The sequence below is a fragment of the Ochlerotatus camptorhynchus genome, unplaced genomic scaffold, assembly GCF_037179485.1.
Source record: "Ochlerotatus camptorhynchus isolate MF236.1 unplaced genomic scaffold, CSIRO-AGI_Acam_v1.1 ptg000213l, whole genome shotgun sequence".
NCBI classification, from domain to species: domain Eukaryota; kingdom Metazoa; phylum Arthropoda; class Insecta; order Diptera; family Culicidae; genus Ochlerotatus; species Ochlerotatus camptorhynchus.
Window position 1 is genome coordinate 654,520 of NW_027040703.1, and position 21,943 is coordinate 676,462.

Below are 21,943 nucleotides of genomic sequence, written 5' to 3' on the forward strand. Positions count from 1 at the left end.
AGTTGCGATGGGACATTTTCCAACAGTGTTTCAAGCGGAAATTGTAGCCGTACTTGAATGTGTACTGAGTGCTTACAAATGTACATCAAAGATCGTCTGGGAATGGATTCTCTCGCTTCGGCAACTGTGCCAACAGAACTCAGTAAACTTATATTGGGTTCCAGGACACTGTGGCATTGAAGGGAATGAAAGAACAGACGACCTAGCAAAGTTGGCCCAGAACCATACTGTGGAATATCATACTGTACGGTAAAAATGGAACTCAAATGCTGGGAAGAGCAAAGGGTGATGGCCAATTGGATGACTGTCACAAACTGCAACCAGTCGAAAAGATTTATAACTCCTAATATAACATACACCAAAAAGCTCTTAGAGCTTAATAAAAGAGCTCTTAGTATATACACTGGCCTAGTAACTGGGCACTGTCCTAGTAGATATCACATGAAGAACATTGGTCGGGTTCAGAGTGATATCTGTCGTTTCTGTAATTTGGAACGTGAAACCTCGGAACATCTGCTCTGCAGTTGTGGTGCATTACACAAGCGTAGATCTAAATTTCTTGGAAGTATTAGCTTACAACCTAGTGAAATTTGGTCTGCAAATCCTGGAAAGGTAATTGGTTTTATAAACCTTATTATACCGGACTGGGGAAAAGATGTGTCCAGGCAATTAGCCGTCCACTTGGGGAGGGGTACCACAAAAGTTCAAATAATGGACGCAATGGTTTTACTCCCCTCTCCAACAAAAAAAAAATCACTCTAAGCAGTACGTTGTTTTCTGGGTCAGCTAGTAATATAGCATATGCGCACACTTAAAGTCGACAGTAGTTATTGCTTTGGAGAAGCTTTTAAAGTTGAAGAAACAACTGGAATTGTTAACGAACTCGTCAGATATAAAAAAAAGAAAAACATATGTTCGTTTCTAATCGTACCGTCAACCCTAACTCCATATTCCTCCAAACAACAATATTCTCTTCCACAGCAACAGTGGTAGCAGTAGCATTGTGTGACGTAATGATCGGTGAACCTTTTTCCAGTGAAACTCTGTCGCAGGGTCATCCCCGCGTTCGCCTTCTTATCCACCTTGTCGACAAGTTTCAACTTCGGGAAGCACTGACTCTGAAGCCTACACGTCCGAAGCAGATTTTGTTTTGATTGCCATCGCAATGGCACACAACTCGGAATAAATATCTGTCTTAGCCGGTACGACTCATCTCTCACGTGTGCCTTGCGAACGTGCTGTGCTCGGTCGACTTTTTCCCGTGGACAAGACCTCCCATCATCAATTGCCTTATGTGAATTGCTGCCCTCTTTCTCTGATGATTATCCTCAGGCCATAAAGAAAAGCCTTTCACCTCCTTCAAAGAGGACTGCGGATACCGCACGTCGCTGCAACACCCACTTGAACTGAGCAACCTACCGAATCAACCGTCGCCGAAGGCAAACCTCAGTCTAGATCTTCTCCTTAGGATATGTGTGGCATCATAACAACCGAGATGTATCACCAAAAATGAGGAAAGGAAAACCTTGCAGAGCTTATTCCTAAGCGCTTCTTGATGCTTTTCTTCTGTTCGAGTTCGAAAACGGACTGAAATCGTTTCCCATCGAATGAACGAAAGAGAGTGGCAAGGATAATTCCTAGGCTTTTGGTTCGAATTTGAACAGAGGAAAAGTCCGGAGAAATGGCAAAAAAATATGTGTATACATTTCCATTATTTGTCTGGAAATATGAAAAACTCACAGACATAAATGGTAAACAATGGGTGCCTGCTGCTGCTGCAAATACACTTTCCGGTGCGAGCATCCAATTTGATCCTTTCTCTATTGCGGGGGTTTGTTCATTGAGAAGTACATCAACGGATACGACGGGTATGCTCCGTATGGACGAATTCCGGCGGTGAAATGGTAACATTGTTCCACATAGTTGCGGACAAACATACGTTTGCTGGATTCAACGGGAATGAAGAATCGGAACCGGTCGAATTTTTATTATGAGCATCGAATGGCATGCAACACCCGGATAGAGCCAATCATTTTCCGGGGACGCCAGTGTGGGGGGAATGTTTTCTGCTGATGGAGTGGGACTCTTACGTTGTGGATATGCTTGTTTTTATCGCTAAGGACTCTAGCCATTCACTTTTTTTTTTGTGCTCTTTGGTTGCTTTTACTTCTGGAGTAAACTATCCGAATCGTGCTGATGAACTCTCGAAAGGCACGAAATGGAGTGTACATTTTGGAAGTTTACTGTGAGTGCGGATAATTGGAATTCGGCACTGAATACAAACAGTCGATTTTTTCGTGATATGAATTGAATAAAGTTCGGGATTGTTTTTTTTTGTGTGTGGCTTTTTTTAAGGAGGATTGCCGAAAAATTATGGGGAAGAATTGATTTAAAAAATGACATTCTTATTCAATTATGATTTTATTTTTTTAAATTTGGAGATCAACATCTATAGCCTGATTGATTTTTTTTTTTTCTTGATTTGTTTTCTGTCGATCTTGTTTTCCGTGCTGAGCACCAATGCTACCGGTGCCAGGGAGGTAGCTCCCACACCTGGAATTTACCTATCGACCCATCAACTCATGAACCGGGGACCAACGGCTTTACTTCCCTTCCAAAGGAAGGCGTGATCAGAGATGTTATGCCTCAGAACATCCCGGCGGCACCGACTGGGATTGAACCCAGGACTGCTGGGGTGAGAGGTAATCACGCTTACCATTACACAACCGGCGCCGCTAGATTGCTTTTGTATGTATCGGTATATATAATTCAAAATAAGCAAGTGAGTGTACACACAATGTAGGTTGTGAAATTCAATTAATTTCAAGACACGGAGACCCAAATGGCAACTTATGGTATAATTAGATAGTTCAAAAGTTATCCGCATAGACGGCCGCAATATCTAACTTTTTACTCTAACATTCTAGAGACTTCAACATAAAAACATAAACAACTCTTCTGAAGACGTCAGAATTCTTACTGTTTCCTAGTGTGGACTCTTCCAGGTTACGATGACGAGTTTCTTGACTCCTTTGTCGTAAACCATAACGTTTGGACGGTTTTGGTGGATTAAGATCCGATGAAGACTACATTACACAGTGGTCCAGAATGCAAGATTTAGGTGGAAGGATTTGATTTGAGCCTGAAATTTAAACTTCATAAAAGTTGTCTAACTAGTCTACATAGTTGTTCTTTATAGTTAGGCCCTCATTTTTATGATAATGAATTCAAGGGTGGTTCTTTTTATTATTAAAATCAAAAATCTAACTTTTTTGTTTGAAGAAATTAAGGTATACATGTTTGAGCAAAATTATAGCTGAGCTAATTTCAAGCAACTTTGTAAAAATAACTTTTTAGTATCTGTTAAATTGACCGAATTAGAGCTTTTTTTTAAATTGAGTTAGGGTGTCTCTAAAAAAGCAGATGTTTTGCTCTAGTTTTCTTATTTCAAATTTATCAGCAAAGGTGTCTTGAAATAACTTTTAGATCTTTAGAAGGCGCAAATTTTTGCTCCACAGAGCTTGTCGATATCTTTCGCCGATCAATAATTATTACCGTTTTTCTACTAAAAGAATGCCCTTTTCAAATGTTAATATCTCTGGATGGGGCAAACAAACAAAAACAAAAATTTGCGGCTTTAAAAGGACGTATGTTATACTCAACAATATGAAAAAAATTAGCGGTATGTTATTTTTTTAACTCGTATAAAATCAATTTGAATTTATTCATATTTTTTTTACTATAATCAGTTATATATTTTTTCTTAGAAAAGATACACCCTAATAAACAAATACCACGAACGAACTTTATCCCCGATGGGTAAACTATCCCACAAATGGTTTGGATGATATGCCGAACACGTCGTTAAGCTCTCTTTTATGGTTATTTTTATTAGGGCAGACAAAAACTTTTGCTACAAAACGTGCGTCTTAAAGAGCTTTAAAAGTCCCTAGCAGATGACTTTCATGAGAAATTTAAAATGAAAAAGTTATCGGCAAAAGGTGGTAGTCATAGGAAATGTGATAGTACATTTGTTTCAATATTTGGACATTTAGTGTCTTGGGAGAAGTTTTTGTGCTTAGAAATTCCCTTCTTTGCAATCGCACCCTGACGAAGTCCTCAAAGTAGAGGATTTTTAAAAACTAATTTTTTTGTTTTACTAAATAAAGACCTGTGTTGTTTGAAAAAGCTGTAGCTGAGTTAATTTCAAGCAACTTTGTCGAAGATCATTTTTTTTTCTATCGCTTAAAGTTCTCGTTTTAGAGTAATTTTTCAGAGTTGACTTAGGGTGTTAGAGACACCCTAACTCAATTCAAGAAAGTAGCTCTAAATCGGTCAATTTAAGGGATACAAAAAAGTTCTTGAAATTGCTTGAAATTAGCTCAGCTATAACTTTGCCGAAACATGTATACCTTGATTTCTTCAAACAAAAAAGTTAGATTTTTTATTTTAATAATACTAATACCCACCCTAGAATTCATTATCATAAAAATGAGAGCCTAACTATAAGGAACAACTTTGTAGATGAAACTTGTAGTCTTAAGTTTCAAGTTCAGGCTCAAAACAAATCCTTCCATCTAAATCTGCATTCTGGACCACTGTGCATTGTAGTGTCAACTATTTATGTACGGTGTAGGCTGCATTGGCGAGTACTGGGCAGCCACGTAAAGTAATGAGACATTTCATTATATGTGTCAAATATTGCATGCAATCGCCCATTTTTGTATGCAGTATTTCTTGCGTGAAAAGAAATACAGGTTTACATCATCCGTTGTATTTAGATTATTATTCTGTGCGGTGACTGGTGACACCTCCGGCAGCTTAACTTTTGCTGCCAATCAGTTCCTTGTTGGCATAATCCTATTCTGGATGGCTGCCATATCGGCTTCGATCTCTGGAGAGGCTTCAATTCGGGTCAGCCACATGGTCGATGCGGATTTTTCGGTGTCGTTATTCAGTTGTTAGAATTGATGAAGGTGGGCTCCGTGTACTGCCATTAGATTGCAATTGAGACAGTAGTTTACATGCTGTAGCCTCAATCAGCAGCACAAACTGCTCGGTAAACTCCGTGTCGTGTGGCGTTTTCCACGAAGTACTTCCTCAGTTGTCGCATTTGGTCAATACAAGTACCATATGGTTTTATCGAGGTTCATAAATTCAAAAGTGTTACTTGGGAAGGTAAAGAACTTTAGTGCCAATTGAGGATGGTGCATCCCGAGTTCTCTGACCGCGCTGCTCATCCTCACCTCAGGGTCTTCTAGGTCAGTTCTGCTTCATTTCACTACTCCAAAACTAAAGATCAACAGGGGAATGACAAACGTGTTCACTGCGGTCAAGACACCAGCACACAGTTCACCCTGCTCAAAACTTATCTCCAAACAGCTCCATTTTGAGATTGATATGGCGAATGCTCGTGAGTTGGCGAAAACCAAGATTCGTCCCTAATCATCTCCCCTTAGTAAAACTCGTAGCCATTTGTCTCGGTTCAACGTCCACTTGCAGCTGAACTTATCGGTATTGATCAAGGCTAAGTATCAGGCTGTAGCCGCTGCATACTTTTTCTATCGTTTTGAAGGCTAAGCCAAGTCCGCACTGTCCTAATAGACCTTGAGATCTCCGATGGAGGAGGTATGGGTAACTTCCTGGTATTCTGCGTTCCCATACCTTACCTTGAAGCCATAATCGTTTCACATTGCAGGAACCTTACGACCACAAGATCAATTTTGTACATCTCCAGTATAAGAGGAACGAGTGGGGTACGGAGTCTATAGAGGAAAGTCAGTAAAGACGGACGATGTCAGTAATGTCCAGCGATGACTGCATCAATGATGGCGCCTGGTCTATTCTTTTTCCATCCTTTTTGTCCCCCCCCCCCCACAGTGTGCGGATACTTTGGCAGTGATGATTGAACTCAGGTTCATAATCAGGTGATTGGCCTGTTTTTTTGTAGGCGTTTGCTTCATGGTGACCAGCAAATCCCAATTAGCAAATTCCCGGTTATTTCCCATTTTTCCGGTATTTTTGAAATTTTCCTGGTTGTGAGATATACATTTAAATTAAGCATAAGACCGAATGCAATTGAGCCGAAGAGATCACTAAGGTAAATGGCACTTTATTAAGACAGCAGCATTTTTCACGTATCTTGAATTTGGGTCTGCTTTCGAACTCTTCAAAAAATTTCGATGTTTTAAGGTGATTCCCTGAACAGTTCAAAAATCTCCGCCGTGATGGCTGATATGCTCAGTTTTTCAGAGCACAAATCTCGAATATTGCTACAACGATGCTCATGATATTGGAACTCCTTGTTTGTTGTACGCGGAGTTCCAGTTTCTTTGTTATATGTTTTGCGAGAGTCTATATTTGTGCTCTTGAAATTTCAAGGTGATAATGCAATCAATCATAAATAAGGTTTCCAGAGCAATTTAGCTTAACTGCCTTGAAAATTTGCTCAAAATCCTTTAAAGGATTTTATTGGAATGTTTTCAAGCATTAGAATCAAGTTCTAATACAGCATTCTTCTAAAAAAATATGAGATTATCTCTAGGAGTCCCATGGAAAGTTTTTTTAAGGCCAGAAACTGTCTGCAGAACACTCCAAAAAATTCTCGAAATTAATTTCAAATTCGTTCTAAAAATTCATTGAAGCTTCCTTGCATAGTTCTTTTTAAAATCCGCCAAAATTTTCCTTTGAATTCCAATGCAATTCACCTCAGAGTTGTCTTATAGTTTTTTTTTTATATTAGAAGCATTTCGCGCCAAATCGAAGCTGGCAACACCCTCTCAGGTTTCAATGAAATTTTCTGGATGTGTAGACTTTGACTAAATAAGCACTTTTGCATACTCAGTTTTTCCAAATTTTATCTAGACTAACATTTTAGAAAGGCCAAACTTTTTCTACCAATTTTTTCCAAAAAATATTATGGAAAAATGACAACTCCTACAACAATGTGTTGCATGGATGACTTTTAGGAAATTGTCCATGTTTTCGAAAAAAAAAACGATTTTTAAAATTTTAAGTCGATTTAAAAAATGGTCATGTTTGCTTTGGATGAAACTTTGTCTCAAGATAGGTAATTATATTTACTACCATCCATCCATACATCGCCAGATGGGCACTTTTAAGGAAAACAAGTTTTTCTTACAAAAACTTTTTCATGTCTGAACTGATTTTTTGACCTACCATTTTAACACAAAACTAAACCAGTGAAGCTCAAAATCATCTCAGAACCCAATAAAGCTCAATTTGTGATTCAATTTTGTCTAATCAGCAACTAATCACTTGGATTAATCGAGAATTCTATATGAAAAGGGCTCATATCATAAGAAAATAATATAATTGATTATATTGTCTACTACTGAGGCAAAATCCAATACTTCTATAGCAACTTAGAATTCTTAGCTAAAATTATCCATAAAGAATTAGGTATGAATAAAATTTAAAACCTATACCATTAACATCATATACCTACCACTTCATTCTACCTATGAGCACTATAAAACTAAGGATGATTTCATACAAGTAGCAGTCAATCTGATAACGAAAGTTATGAAGACAAGTTTTAGTAAAATTATTATCATGGACCAAAGTAGTAAATTAAGGCTCAAAGGATTGAAATGTTGTGCAAATATAAATAATCTGAGATGCAACCGAAATAAGTTACGGGCCATATCGTCAACGAAGGTAGAAAAAATACATTCTATGGGACATAACCACAAAATTGATGAAACGATGAGCATTTGTGAGTCATGCTGTAGCGTGATATCTCATAATAGAAGTCCAGTTATGAAAAAAACTCCGATCGGTTGGAAATGAAGTAAAGATCCAACCGTCAACAAGTGGGCAGCAGCATAGTGATGATCCAAGTCCATCAACGAGTGGCCATCAATACGTAGATGAGCCAGGTAAGAACAGTCATCCTGATGATTCTATCGAATTTTAGCTGCAACCTCCTAATTGCATTTATTTTTTTTTTTCCTTCAGATACGGTACCATCGGTTCCATCATTGGAGTCAGTTCCATCAGCAGATGATTTGCAACGCCCATACAATTTTGAGAAGTTTAATGGCTTTTTGGAAACGTTGAATTTATCTCCAATTTCATCAAGGAACATGAGGAGCATGGATTATCGTTCAAAAAAAAATCTCTAGAAATTACACAAGCACACGGGAAGAAAACCGATTCCATCTACATGAATAAAAAATTAAAGAAATGAAATTACGTTCCATGCAATGAAATCACAACAATGATCGACAATTTTATGATTGGAAATTCATGATTTCATAATGCAGCGGAATCATGACCGCTACAAGCGTTACACGTACCTGGGAAACCGTGTTCATAAAATGTACTACATAGGTAGCTCTTATACGCCTTTTGCCTTCCTCCTTATACAAGAACTGAGAGTCTAGTGGTTAAAGTATGGGTTTAATGATACCAATGTTCTTGGCTCGAATCCAGTCTGATGCTTTATTTTATTTTGTTTCCCATGTTTTGGTTTAAAAGCTGAAAGTTAAATTCATGGTTTCAACTCGGATGATTCATAATTTCGGAAATCTTGGGTGCGTAATGCAAACATAGCTCATGATATCATGAATATTATTCATGGTGTATTTTCATAACATGAAAATACGCTATGATCATGACATCATGAGTCATTATTCTCGTTTTGGTGATTTGATTTGTTTCGGTGCAGTGCGTAAAAATATATTTGGCCTAGATACAGCAGACATTAGCAAAGTAGAGGCATACGAATAAATGATTGTGCAGTTAAAGGAGAAGTTCAATTCCCCTACAGCTGAATGATATTTTTTTTTGACAAGGTCTACATGTCCAGAAAGATTGATTGAACTCTGAACGGGTGCTGCCAATTCCCAATACGATTTGGCGAGAAATTCATGATGAGCCCTTCCCAAGTAACAATTTTGGTTTTATGAGGGTTCTGTAGACCATGATTTAGACTTGTAGAATGCTATAAAACCTCGATAAAACCTGCAATGTCAGATGGGTTTTCATATGAAATTCCCGATTAATCAACGTGAACTTAAGTGCTGATTATACAAAATTTAATCGCAAATTAAGCTTCATTGGATTCTGAGATGAGACAAAGTTTCACCCAAATCAAACATGGAAATTTTATTTAAATCGACTTCAAATTTTAAAAACCGTTTTTTTTTCAATGCAGATCTCTAATGGAATTTTCTTCAGTATTTTTTTTTCTTCGATAATTTGGACAATTTCCTAAAAGTCATCCATGAAACACATTTTTGTAGGAGTTGTCATTTTTCCATAATATTTTTTTGAAAAAAATTGGCAAAAAAAAAGTTTGACCCTTCTCAAAGGTTAGTCTAGATAAATTTTGGAAAAACTAAGTATATGCAAAGTGGCTTATTTAGTTAAGGTCCACACATCCAGAAAGTTTCATCGAAATCTGAGAGGGTGCTGCCAGCTTCGAATACGATTTGGCGTGAAATGCGTCATTATTATCGTGGAGTTCTCCTCTTAAGGGACAAGTAAAAAAAAATGTATCGATTTTTTATATTTTACTTTGAAATTTTTTAAAAAATGCTACGAGCACGAAGAAGGAGTGATCTATGGCCCCGGTATCGCCGATTAACCGTAAGTTCCAGAAATCATGTTTTTACACAACCCAAAACTTTAAACGCGTTTTTCTCGAAACGGTGTTTTCCAAATTGGCGGGAAAGGTAACTCAAAAAGTTCCCATCCAAATGACTTGAAACCTGGCGCATTTTGAAGGAAATAGAATAGAATTACTCTATGTGAACCACTGATATCATAAAAAATTAACAATAAATAATTTTCAAGTCTTCCTAAAGTGGAAAAAACAGTGAAAAATCAACTTTTTTTTAGATATTTTTTTCTAAATTTCTTAATCGTTTTTTTTTTGGTTTTAGATTTTCACATAGCACAAAAATTTTTTCTGAATAAGGTCTCTAGAACGCCCGCCAATAAATCTCAAATGTAGAGGAAGATTTAAGCAATTTAATGCAAAAAAACCAACGTTTGGGTTGTTTCATTTGCTCACAAAAAATCGTCGAGTTTTTGACGTGTTACTTGGAAAATACAAGTTTTCAAAATACAAGTTAATTCATCTGAAAATTCACTTGAAATTCATCCTAATTCCAGAATTTATTTCAAAATGCACTTGGAATTATACACAATTTTCTGAAAACTTTTTTTTTTTCAGAATGCATTTGAAATTGTTCGTATTTTTCAAGGATCATGAAATTTTCCACAGAACTTTCTACTTAGAGCTCACACATTTGACTTGGAGTCTAGTTAACACTCTCTTAGATGGCTTATATGAATCAAAATTCGTACAGTTCTACCCACAGTTCCCTTGGAAAATTTCTCTAAAATACCTTGGTGTTCTGCCAGCTTCTGCCATTCGAAATATAGCCTCAACATTTCTATACTATTGTTGACTAAATTTGCCAATTCATTTTTCCCGCCATAAAAACTTTCACTATCCAAATAGAAAGATACACTCTAAATCTCTAAATCCACCCGTCACTCACCCGGTACCATTTGGATTGCGACCGTATATAGCCCAGCTTTCTAGCTTTCATCTGATTACGTATTCCGGAAGAGATTTTAGATTTTCAACGCTGCATAATCTGATGATATGGACGACGACGACGACGACGAAGACATCGCCGCCTCCAAAACAGCCAAGCCGTCGTCACCATCGTGGTATAGCGCAAAGAATGACTCTTTCTCTGCATCCAAGCAGCTAGTCAGCAGCCAGTGCAACAGCATATGCAACAGGTTTATAAATGTATGAATGTGAAGCAATGTTCTTCATTTCCGTGTTTTTTGCCGGTTTCTAGAAAACTATCGTTCTGTATGTCTAGCACTGAGAAAAGGTCGTCTAAAGCGTCCACCGTCGCCATTCAGGAAAGGGGTGGTAAGACGGATCGTGAAGGTGGTGTAAGCTGTGTGACGGACCTTTCATCCACTGTCACACGAGCACTCTCTGTGTTTGCCATTCGGCTTCTCCAGAGGATGCCATATTTTGAATGGGTGAAATCTGCATAGGAATGCTTGGGATGTGAAGCAAGAAGAGCTCTGGCGGAATGGTTGTAGTTTGTCACCGGGAGTTAAATCTGCAACTTGTTGCCATCAGTTCCCAGTAGGATGGTTTCCTACGGGGGTACGAAAGTTAGTTTCATTTGGGGATCCTACCTTCCTGAGGACAAACCGAGCAAAAGTAGAGTGTCAGTTGACTTTAGTTGGTGGTGATGATGTTAGCTTCTAGCCGAGAATCAAATCACCCGTGGCAACTTGACTACAAGAACGAGTAAGATGACGAAGCTGGGCGATGACGACAGGGCGCAGTCAGTTCTCTTGTTAGAATATGCGATTCCTGTGCAGTTGTGCAGTGTGGAACTTATAGAGCCATTCCTGACATCGAACGAAGGTATAGTAGTGGTAGGTGGACGTCGCACGTCGTTTGGATACTGAATTTTATGGAAAGCTTTTTTTTGCTGTTCTTTGTCCGTGTGCTCGTGTATGAAAAATTTATTATGCATTTCCAAGAGCTTTTATGTCTGTAATTCAATAGTGAGATTTCTCGTTCCAAAATCTTGTTTGGTTGTAAAATAAGAAGATTGAAATATTTTCATAACAACCATAACACGAACATCTACATTTTCACCAGTCAGATTTCTTCAAGAAAATGCAGATAATATTGTCCCTAAAATGGGTTGCAAAAACATCCGATCTTGATTTCGGGCAATATAGCCATTCCACAGGAGCAATCTTTAAAAGGACTTAACCTCGCTTTACATACAAGTGAAAATTATTCAACCATATCGCGTGGGATAAATCTACAGTCGGCCTTTACTCGCACCAGCCCCTGACAAGAAGTGCTTTAGCCGTAAAAACTCAATCGAAAATCTTCTTTCCGTGGAAGGTAGCAAAACCTAGACCTCATCTCACTCCAAACCGACCGCCGCCGATTGATGGGTCTACTATGAGCTAGGGAATGATAACTCCAGTCATGAGACGATGATGACGCTGACGACGACTACGACGACGATGACTTTGAGTAAATCGAATAAATTTTTGACCCATAAAAAGGGTTTACAGCACACGCCGATCCGGCTGCCATCGTGACCGTGGAGACCCTCTTCATATATTTGTGGGTTGGCAACAAATTACGGCCACTTTATCGCATATTTTCCGATGATCCAACCTTTTATCGGTCGGTTGGTCGCGCGATGGTTGGGGTTCCGGGACCAACCTGGGACGAGTTGAACCAGTACCTTCTACACGGACGATGAGACCGACTCAAGGTTGACTTGAATTCGACTCAATTTTTGCACTCCTAGATTTCCAGGAAAAACATCTCGAATATGAGGAAAAACGAGAATGGTTTAACTCAGTCTCAGTATACTTCTAGACTGAGTAAAATTTTCATCGGATTTCTTGATATTCGAGAAGGTTTCCCTGGAAAAGCTCGGAAAATTTTACTCATTTTGTGAGCAAATCCACTTTTGACTAAATTGAGTCAATTTTGAGTCGGTCTCATCGTCCGTGTACTGGAAGCTGGAAGCTGAACTAGAGCAAGGGGAAAAAACAAAACAGTAACCTACCACCCGTGGTGAGTCAAGACAGCATTATTGACAGGTTAAGGACGATATAGGTAAAATTGATTTTCCTTCTCGGGGGGTTGCTGGGAAATGTTTCGTTTTCCCAGAGACAACGATGCGAAGAAATTGTCTTATCAAAAATAAATGAGACTTTCTCTTTTTTTTCCTCCGTTTTGCGATCGGTTATAAATGTGACAACTTTTACATTTTGGCACTGACGCGTGAATAATTTAGCTTTCGAGGAAGTAACTTTCATGTGTAGGTAGGCTTGGCATTTTGTTTGTTCTCGCAATTTGTCACGAAAAGGCAACAGGTAGGTATGTCATAGCTAGCCAACTGAAAGTGACCTCCGTCATTACAGGCCTATTTAATGTGGGTGATGTGATACTTCCAGGACTTGCTCAGTTACAACCGGTGTGTCAGAATCATTCGGAGTGGTATATTTTTATTTTCAATCGAATTGGGCAGCCTACACACTACGAAAGACTCATGTAAATTTTGTTGCTTTGAGATTGACGCATACGAGCGTCACTAATGACATAAAATTCTGAAGAGTTTCAGAGAAAACAAAATACAACTCGGCAGCAAGGATTTGTACCTAAATTATATTGCAACCCTTGCTGGAAGCTAGCATTGCACATGACTTTTACTTTTAATTCGATTTACGTGCAATCGAAATATTTTGCACATTTTTCGGTGCCATTAATTAACCAACTAAGATCAATTAATCAATATCAATACTGAATACTGCTTTTGCTTTTCAAAAACTAGTTGAATTTGAGAAGCACACGAAACATAAAGGTGATTGAATTTCTGTTCGATTGCAATACTCTCAAATTTAATCTAGTAAGAATAAGAAATCCTCGGAAAAATTCTAACGGGCTCAGATTTTGACAGTTCACTTGGCTCAAAACATTCTCTCCGCCGATCACTCCCTCTAGTGTTTCTACAAAAACCTTGAAGATAAAGTCAGTAACGGATTTTCTGTCAATTTGATCCGATGCCCAATCTGCATCCATGTGGAGAATTCCACTCGCTTTTACAGTAAACCCATTTTGGTGGTGCCTTTGAGGTATCTTTCAGTTCGTTGCAGTGATTGCCAAAGCGCTGTTAGCGACCTAGTTACAGGAACACACAGGTCCTATCGAACACACAGTTTCTCGTACATTAAACTTCCAAGAACTACTCAGTACGGCTCCTGAGTCCTACTTCCCGTTTGTATCAATTTGAATTTTTCATACCAAATTACATCAATTTTTTTTATTTAGTGTTTGTTTCCTGGGCGAGCTTTCATCTTAGTGCTTGCGGTCGTAGTCAAGATCAGGGCGTCACAATATCAGCTTCAATCGACTAAATCGATGCGACGAAGAGACTGCTGGCTTTCTTTTTCTGTTAAAGTCGAACAGCTTCGTAGCATTCTAGAACCTCAGTCGGCGTGTACAAACAAATGTTCAATCGCTTGTCTCTCTTTCTCCCGTCGCTCCATTGGTCTTCCTTTCAAGCTTTGGTGAAACGGATGAGCGAAAGAGCGCTCGACTTTGATATCTTTCATGAAACACATCAATAGAGGTTTCATGACGTATATGACGGAAAATGAAATTACATATTAAAAGCATTTCTCACGTGAAAACAAAACAAAAATTTAACGAAAACAGGACATAACACATTTTAAACAAATTGAAAGAGCGGTGATAGAGTGTTCGTGAAAGGGGATTGAAAGCCATAATGAGGTTTCGTTTAACTAGAAAATCGACGTTACTTACATTGAAAGCGATGAGCAAAGCAACGACGAGCAGATCTACAACCAGCGTGCTTCTTTTTCATTATCATTTGTTGCTGATAGTCTAGCTAGGCGTTATAGAAATGAAGCGTTGAACACGTTTGCATGAGAGAAACAAAACTCGAGTTCATTTTAGAGCTTCGAAAATGTAGAGCCCTGGTCAAGATGCATTCTAAAAATTAATTTCGCCACTCCACAATCCGACATCTCCAATTCACAGGACAATGGTTACTTCTAATTGTTAATAGTATGTAACGTACATAGCCAAATTGACTGCGTTTCCTGGTTTCGTGGAATCCTGGATTGACCAATACCGAGTTGAATCTTTCATTGTTTGAGTGCATAGATTGACTTGAGCAGCTTACAGACCATACCTGATGCCGCATTTACTCTATCAGGTTTTACCTCCATGTACAGCTCCAGTATCCTTTAAATGTTCGTGGCCAGTGACTTTTCATTTTGAAATTCCCGGTTTTTTTTCCCGGTTTTCCCGGTTCAAATCTTAAAAATTTCCCGGTTGTTGATATTCAACAAAAAACGAAATCGTACGCATTTTTTAAAACGTGGCCAACTGTAAATTTTCAGTGGTTATTTGTGGGAAAAATGAAAGCCAAATTACAGAAAGTGTTTTCTAAAGCTATAGGAAAAATTCAACTCTTTGAGTCATTTAATGTTTTCAAAACATTGATCTTTCGAGATACTTTGATAAATCGAATTCTACCACTTTTTATGATCGATACATCTTATGATTTCAAAGCCCTAGAATTTATTGAGTAATAGAGATTAAGTTCACTGGGCCAAATGCTATCTGGATGAATAGGTTATATAATAGGTGAATTGTGAAGAATAAGAGATTAAATTTAAAAAATGTTTCAGAAAAATGAACTTGGTACAAATGAGAATTAGAGCAAATTGATAGTGATATTGGATAGAGAAGATGTATATCCACTGAAAGATGATTTACTAAAAAGATAGATTCCCAAGATTCTGGGGCTTTGAAATTTGTGTAGGATCTGAAAATAGAACTTTTCTTCAAAATTTGAGATTAATAACAATCTTTGTGGGGCCTCCCTTAGCTCAGTCGGTAAAGGCGCAGCTACAAAGCAATACCATGCTGGAGGTGGCTGGGTTCAATTCCCGGTCCGGTCTAGGAATTTTTCGGGTTGGAAAATTTCTCGGCTTCCCTGGCCATAGAAGTATGATTAGGACTTGCCACACAATTATACCAATGCAAAAATGGTACAGGCATCGAAAGCTCTCAATTAATAACTGTGGAAGTGCATCTAGAACACTAAGTTGAGAGCACGCAATAAGCTAATATGCACTAAGCTTGAAATGTGAAGAAGAAGAAGAACAATCTTCGTGATGCAAGATTTAGAGAAAAAAAATAGTAAAAATGTGAAAGTTTGAAAATTTTCTAAGATTTCAGATTTGAAAAAAAAAATCATATATATTAAATAGCCGTGTTGTCATAATTGTCAAGGTTCTGAGACTTTGAAGTATTTTAAGAGTTAAAACAAATTACAGAACAATCGAAAGAATCTTGCGGACAAACCCTGGAATTTTCAGTAAAATTTAAAAGTTTTCAAAGTGCTTATTTCAAAAAACTATTGAGGAGGATCCCACATAGTTTTCGAAGGAGAAGTTCAGAGCAAAATTCCAGAATTATTCTGACATGAAGTCCTTAGAAATTGTTAGAAGAATTTGGAGGGATTTCTGTGGAGAAGGTAATTTTTGAAGAATCCCAAGAGAATTAAGATGAGAATTCAACAAGAAACAGAGTTCTTAGAGTGTTCTGGCGATAATTTCAACCCTAGTGTGAATGATTCATCAAAGAGCTCCAACAAAATTTATTGCAAAAAAAATGCTAATAATTAGAAAGAAATTTTTTTAAATACTCCAAGAGGTTTCTAAATAATATCAAATTTCGAAAGATTTATGCTAGAGTTGAAAGAAAATTTTGAAAAGGATTTCAAAGATATCAAAGCCTCCGAATAGGTTTAGATGAATTCTAAGACGGATTCCAAACAATTTCTTAGAAGGGGTTTCAAGGAAATGCCAATATGAATTCAATGGTAATTATTACGCAGAGTGTTTTCTGGTTAATTTTAAAAGAATTCTATAATAATTCAGAGCAGAATTCCAAGTTCATTCTGAAATTCATATCATGAGAATTTATAATAAGATAAAAACCCGGGGAAATAAAAGTTCAATTTCAGTTTTTACAAATATTTGCAGCATCTTCAATATTTTGTTTTAAGGCTCATGCACTTTACATCTGAAATTGAATCGTAAACATCAATTTGAAATATTGCTGAGTGATTAAATTCTAAACACAATAAGGCGGGAATCTGAAGAAAATGTAGCAAATAGAGAAAGACATTCATTTGGTAAAAAATCACTCTGTTTTATTTGGTTTATTCTGAAATTCTGGTGTGACAATATATTCCTATGGTGTGTCTAATTTATTTTTCCCAGTTCTCTCATCGAATTCCCGGGTTTTTCCCGGTTTTCCCGGTTACTTTTCAAATTCCCGGATATTTCCCGGTATTCCCGGTTTTCCCGGTTCGCTGGCCACCCTGCTGTCTTCGTGTCATTTGATTTAGGTGAAGGCCATATTGCACAGCTAACAATAACAATTTTTCGCCTTGTTTAACTTAAATTTGGATCCACCCCTAAACGGTCAATCGATGGGGTAAAAGGGGCATTCATATTCAATGATAGGATTGATATTTTTCGATTATTATTTGATAGTGAAGTAGTTAAACGGCATCAATTAGCCTTGAGAACTTTATAGCATATTTGAAATACACGCATAACATTAGAAAAAGGTCTCACCAAAGAAAAAAATCCAGGATTATTGAACCAGGATTATTTATCACACACAAATATAGTGAAATTTCAACTTTTTAGTTAGGTAAGAAATCCTAATATCTGGATAAACACCCCTATTCTGTATTTCGTTTCGAACGAAATTCTCATACAAAAAATATTTTTTTGTATGAGAATTTCGTTCGAAACGAAATACAGAATAGGGGTGAAAATGACATTTCTTATTTTCGGATATGTAGGAGTTGAATCTCATATTATTGTCTACATTATATTCCATTGATTAGCATATTTTATAAAATATACGCAATTGGACAATTTTAATTCTATTTTTAACATCTTTCGTTGCAAATCAATTGCTGAAAACCTAAACTTTTCATATTGGGTATAGCTTTGTTTACTTTTGCTTGTAATGGTTTTCATTCAAAGGCAATACCCATTTTTAGATCAGGAGTTTGAGCCAGCTGATACACTGCACAGTGTCCGGAAGCCGAACAAAACCTCAACAATCAAGTATGATATTTTTTTGATACATAGGGGTAATTGATGGACGCGGATCTCTAGGTCTACTTTCAGGAATTGATCATTTTCTCAGTGAATCCGAATTTCCGCAGAACCACTTCTCGCGGGATATCCCATTCCGACTGGCCAACCACAAGTCCAACGGATTCCTGTCTGTTCCGTTCAAAAGTAGATAGTGATACCTTTCAAATAGTGGCTCAATCTTAAAATTTGGTAACCAAATTGCCGAGAACCAGTCATGTCAACATACATCGACAAGTATTTTGCTCGGGACTTTTCCGGGTTCTTCTATTTCGGCTGGCTAACCACAGGTCCAATCGGGTTTCTACGTGTTATGTACACTCCCGATTATAAGTTTAAGGACACCCCAAAAAAACATGACAAATTTGGTATGATTATGATACAGATATTTACACATCTTTTTCGAACTGTATACTTCTGTAGTAATGAAAACCACCAAAAATATTCCAGTTTAAAATCAATATTTTAAGTCATTTGTAAACGAATTCGAACACCACAACTTTTTTCCACTAGCGACACCTGCTGCAAAACTCATATAAGTTTCCATTCCATTTCCTTCAAATACGCACCCCTTTTGCACTGATGCTGCTACCATGAATCGAAATTCTAGTGCCAATCATCGTTTACATCTTATTTCCCCATTAAAATAGGCAAACCGGGTTTGATAACAATCGAAAGAAACACATAACAGCAGAGCTCGGTATATCTTACCGTAGCGCACCCTGAAGAGAAGATCTACCCGCGTTACGGGATGATGTCCTTATACAAATGATTGGATAATTTGTTGTGCATTGCTTTATAACAATTAATTTATTTACATTCACTCAGTAAGTACTTAGACCTACTACTCAAAGCGATTTATATCATGATGCATCAGTACACAGCCGGTAAAATTCTCTCCATTCGCCGCGCCATTCAGTTATGACGAACCTTGTTCGAAATCATCCACGGCTGTGGGGAGTATTGCTGGTAGATGTGCATACTGGAAGTGGCCTTCTTATTATCCTCACGGTTCTGACGATGCTCAGGTGCATCAAGAACTGGGTACACTTTGATCGCATGAACCGCAACAGCCTCTACCGGAACTGGATGCTGACGCCGTTCCGGTTCATAGCGTACCACGGCGTTGAATCCGTTTCGATCGTCGGCGCTGTAGTTCACTATACGTTCCGTACCATCGGATTCCATGACTCGGTACTGACCACGAACTTGGTCACCGTGACGGCTTTCGTGTTGACTTTTCCAATCCCCACTCCAGTCGTCCCGAACGGCATAGCTATACGCGTAATTTGGATCTGAGTGTTGATCTTCATCCTGTTGATGTTGTGGTCGGTGATCTTGCTGTTGCTGTTGATTCCGGCTTGAGGACGAGGCCTGACGTTGTTGATCATAGCGACGGGAAGCAGCGCTCGTTATCACAATCAAAGCGGCTAATATCAACAGCTGGAAAGAATATAGTTCAATTAATCTGTCCATTGATAATTTCACGACAATGAATTTACCTTCGAAGCCATTTTCGGTAACACGTTGTTAGATGTAGCTTATTCACGCAGTCGTATCAAACTGATGACTGTATGAGCTTGACAAGCCCTCTTTTATAGAGCTTTTAGAATAGCTGAGAACAAGCATTCTAGAAAGTGAAGCGTCCATGCACCGACTGAACCGGGTAGAAATTAGTGTTGAATTTCATCCGGACGCATCTTCACTGAGCATTAAGGTTGCACTTGAAGCGAGACTGCGGCTTCCTTATAAGTTTGCTGTCGATGTAGAAAGAACAACTGTTGTTTGGAATTTTGATATTTCCGTGCATAATTATGTCTTAATCACGATTATAATCTCTCAATTTATCTTAATTTGTGAAGCATAGCTTCTGTTTCATTGTTCCATTTCTGAGATGATTCACTTTTTTTACCCTTCTTACAAAGAAGGGTATAGATATCACTTGAAAAACCGACTATCGATCCGAGGCCCAGAGGGCCGAGTGTCATATACCATTCGACTCAGCTCGACGAGATCGGAACATGTTTGTGTGTGTGTGTGTATACGTGTGTATGTGTGTATGTGTGTATGTGTGTGTGTATGTAACGAAATGAATGCGCTCACGTTTCTCAGCAACCGCTCAACCGATTTGGACAAATTCGGCGCCAAATGATAGGTCCCATTGAACGCTATTGAACGGTTTTGGAATCGGTGAACCGGTTCCGGAGATATGGCCGGAATAAGATCCGGTGAATATGGGCCTTCACGCTGGATTTAACGGAAAGCGTATCAAAACCATCATGCGACACATCAAATTACTACAGAATTCAAAAATAAGATCAATGCAAGTCGTGTTAAGTGTTCCAGACCACAGTGGACACACTTGGACATGTTCTGGGTACCCCGGGGAAGTTGCTTGAATATGAATTGAATTAAAACCCATTAAATCACATTAAAATACGATGATAAGGTGATTGGTAGCCTCACCAAATAGACTACACCCGGATATATTCCGGGTACCCCCAGGCAGTGGCGTAGCGTCACTGGATGACACGGGGGTGGGGGGCTTGGTCACTGATAATGACAATAAAATAAATAAACTTGAATAAGTAAGAAGGGTTTGATCACACCATAGGTGGATAAATTCGGGTTTTTTTTTAATAAAAATACCAGGGTGGTTCAAACTTTCGATTTTGATCCTCACTGCTCAATCGATTCTGAATCAGGTCCTTATTATTTTCACAAAACCGGAATTCATTTGGTTTCGATCTCATACTGCTAGTAAGCTTTTTGTTCTCCTACCCGTATCTTTCCTAGTATTTCGCCATCACGGTTTACGGGTAAGTTTGCTGCTCCTATAATTATCACAATAGATCTGAGAAATGGCCGCAGTGATGAATATACTCAACACGGAATATCAAAAAATGCTTGCTATATGTACGTATAGGAAATTTTCTCAGCTACAGCTTTGCCGAGGTCCACTTTGTGATTGTACGTCAGGAAAATAAACAAAATCGATTATTTGAACCATCCTAATACAAATATTGTATATTCTCTGTATAGTAGGATAGGGATTTTTTTTATTATGTTATATCACTGAACTGTAAAATAATTCAATTCATATTTCCCAATACGATTTGGGTATCCACTCCACTATGTATGTATAAATATGAGGCCAAGCACAATGAAGGTAGTAACAATATTCAACAAATTGAATCTGTGTTACCGTTGGTTGCCTTCAATCTAGAATGCCTTTAAAACATCTAATTGATTAAAACGCCATGAATGATTGGAATAGATGTTGGTTAACAATATTCAAGGATAATATGTTTCGAAATGTAGTGAGGAAGATTCCATTGAAGGAAATTATATAAATTCCCAAGAATCACAGGAATTTTCAAGGATCACATACATATTTCTTGGAATTGGATGAAAAGCATTTTAATCTGACGCGTTTCAAGAGCTTCAGAATAGGCTTCTGTTCGTGCAAGCGACATTTACCGGATAGGGATTTTTTTTATTATGTTATATCACTGAACTGTAAAATAATTCAATTCATATTTCCCAATACGATTTGGGTATCCACTCCACTATGTATGTATAAATATGAGGCCAAGCACAATGAAGGTAGTAACAATATTCAACAAATTGAATCTGTGTTACCGTTGGTTGCCTTCAATCTAGAATGCCTTTAAAACATCTAATTGATTAAAACGCCATGAATGATTGGAATAGATGTTGGTTAACAATATTCAAGGATAATATGTTTCGAAATGTAGTGAGGAAGATTCCATTGAAGGAAATTATATAAATTCCCAAGAATCACAGGAATTTTCAAGGATCACATACATATTTCTTGGAATTGGATGAAAAGCATTTTAATCTGACGCGTTTCAAGAGCTTCAGAATAGGCTTCTGTTCGTGCAAGCGACATTTACCGCCTTGACCCTAAGTACATTATATCAACCTTAACAATACCACCACTTGTTCTTACTGTTTATCTGTAATGTGCTGTCTCTGAATTACGAATACAATAAATATAACACAGTATCATCTGCCTCTGCCATGGCAGGACGGTCGAAATCATAGTCTTTTATTTATCAAATCACAACGTAGGAAAGGGTCCTGACCGTGCGCGATCATATGGTGCCGTGACCAGGATAGCGCGCGCCGTTTAAAAGTGTCGTGATATATTTTCTGC

General features: G+C 37.9%; 2 protein-coding genes across 2 annotated transcripts in view; both read right to left on the reverse strand.

Annotated features, from left to right (window-relative positions):
• LOC135703419 (membralin) overlaps positions 1-21,943 on the reverse strand; it is a 255,673-nt gene that overhangs the window by 44,696 nt on the left and 189,034 nt on the right. The window lies entirely within an intron of this gene.
• Positions 18,679-19,298, reverse strand: LOC135703357 (uncharacterized). The gene is made up of 2 exons (XM_065224551.1): positions 19,266-19,298; positions 18,679-19,206 (listed from the first exon to the last, which is right to left on the reverse strand). The coding sequence occupies exons 1-2, from the start codon at positions 19,275-19,277 to the stop codon at positions 18,679-18,681; spliced, it is 540 nt and encodes a 179-aa protein (XP_065080623.1). The 5' UTR covers positions 19,278-19,298.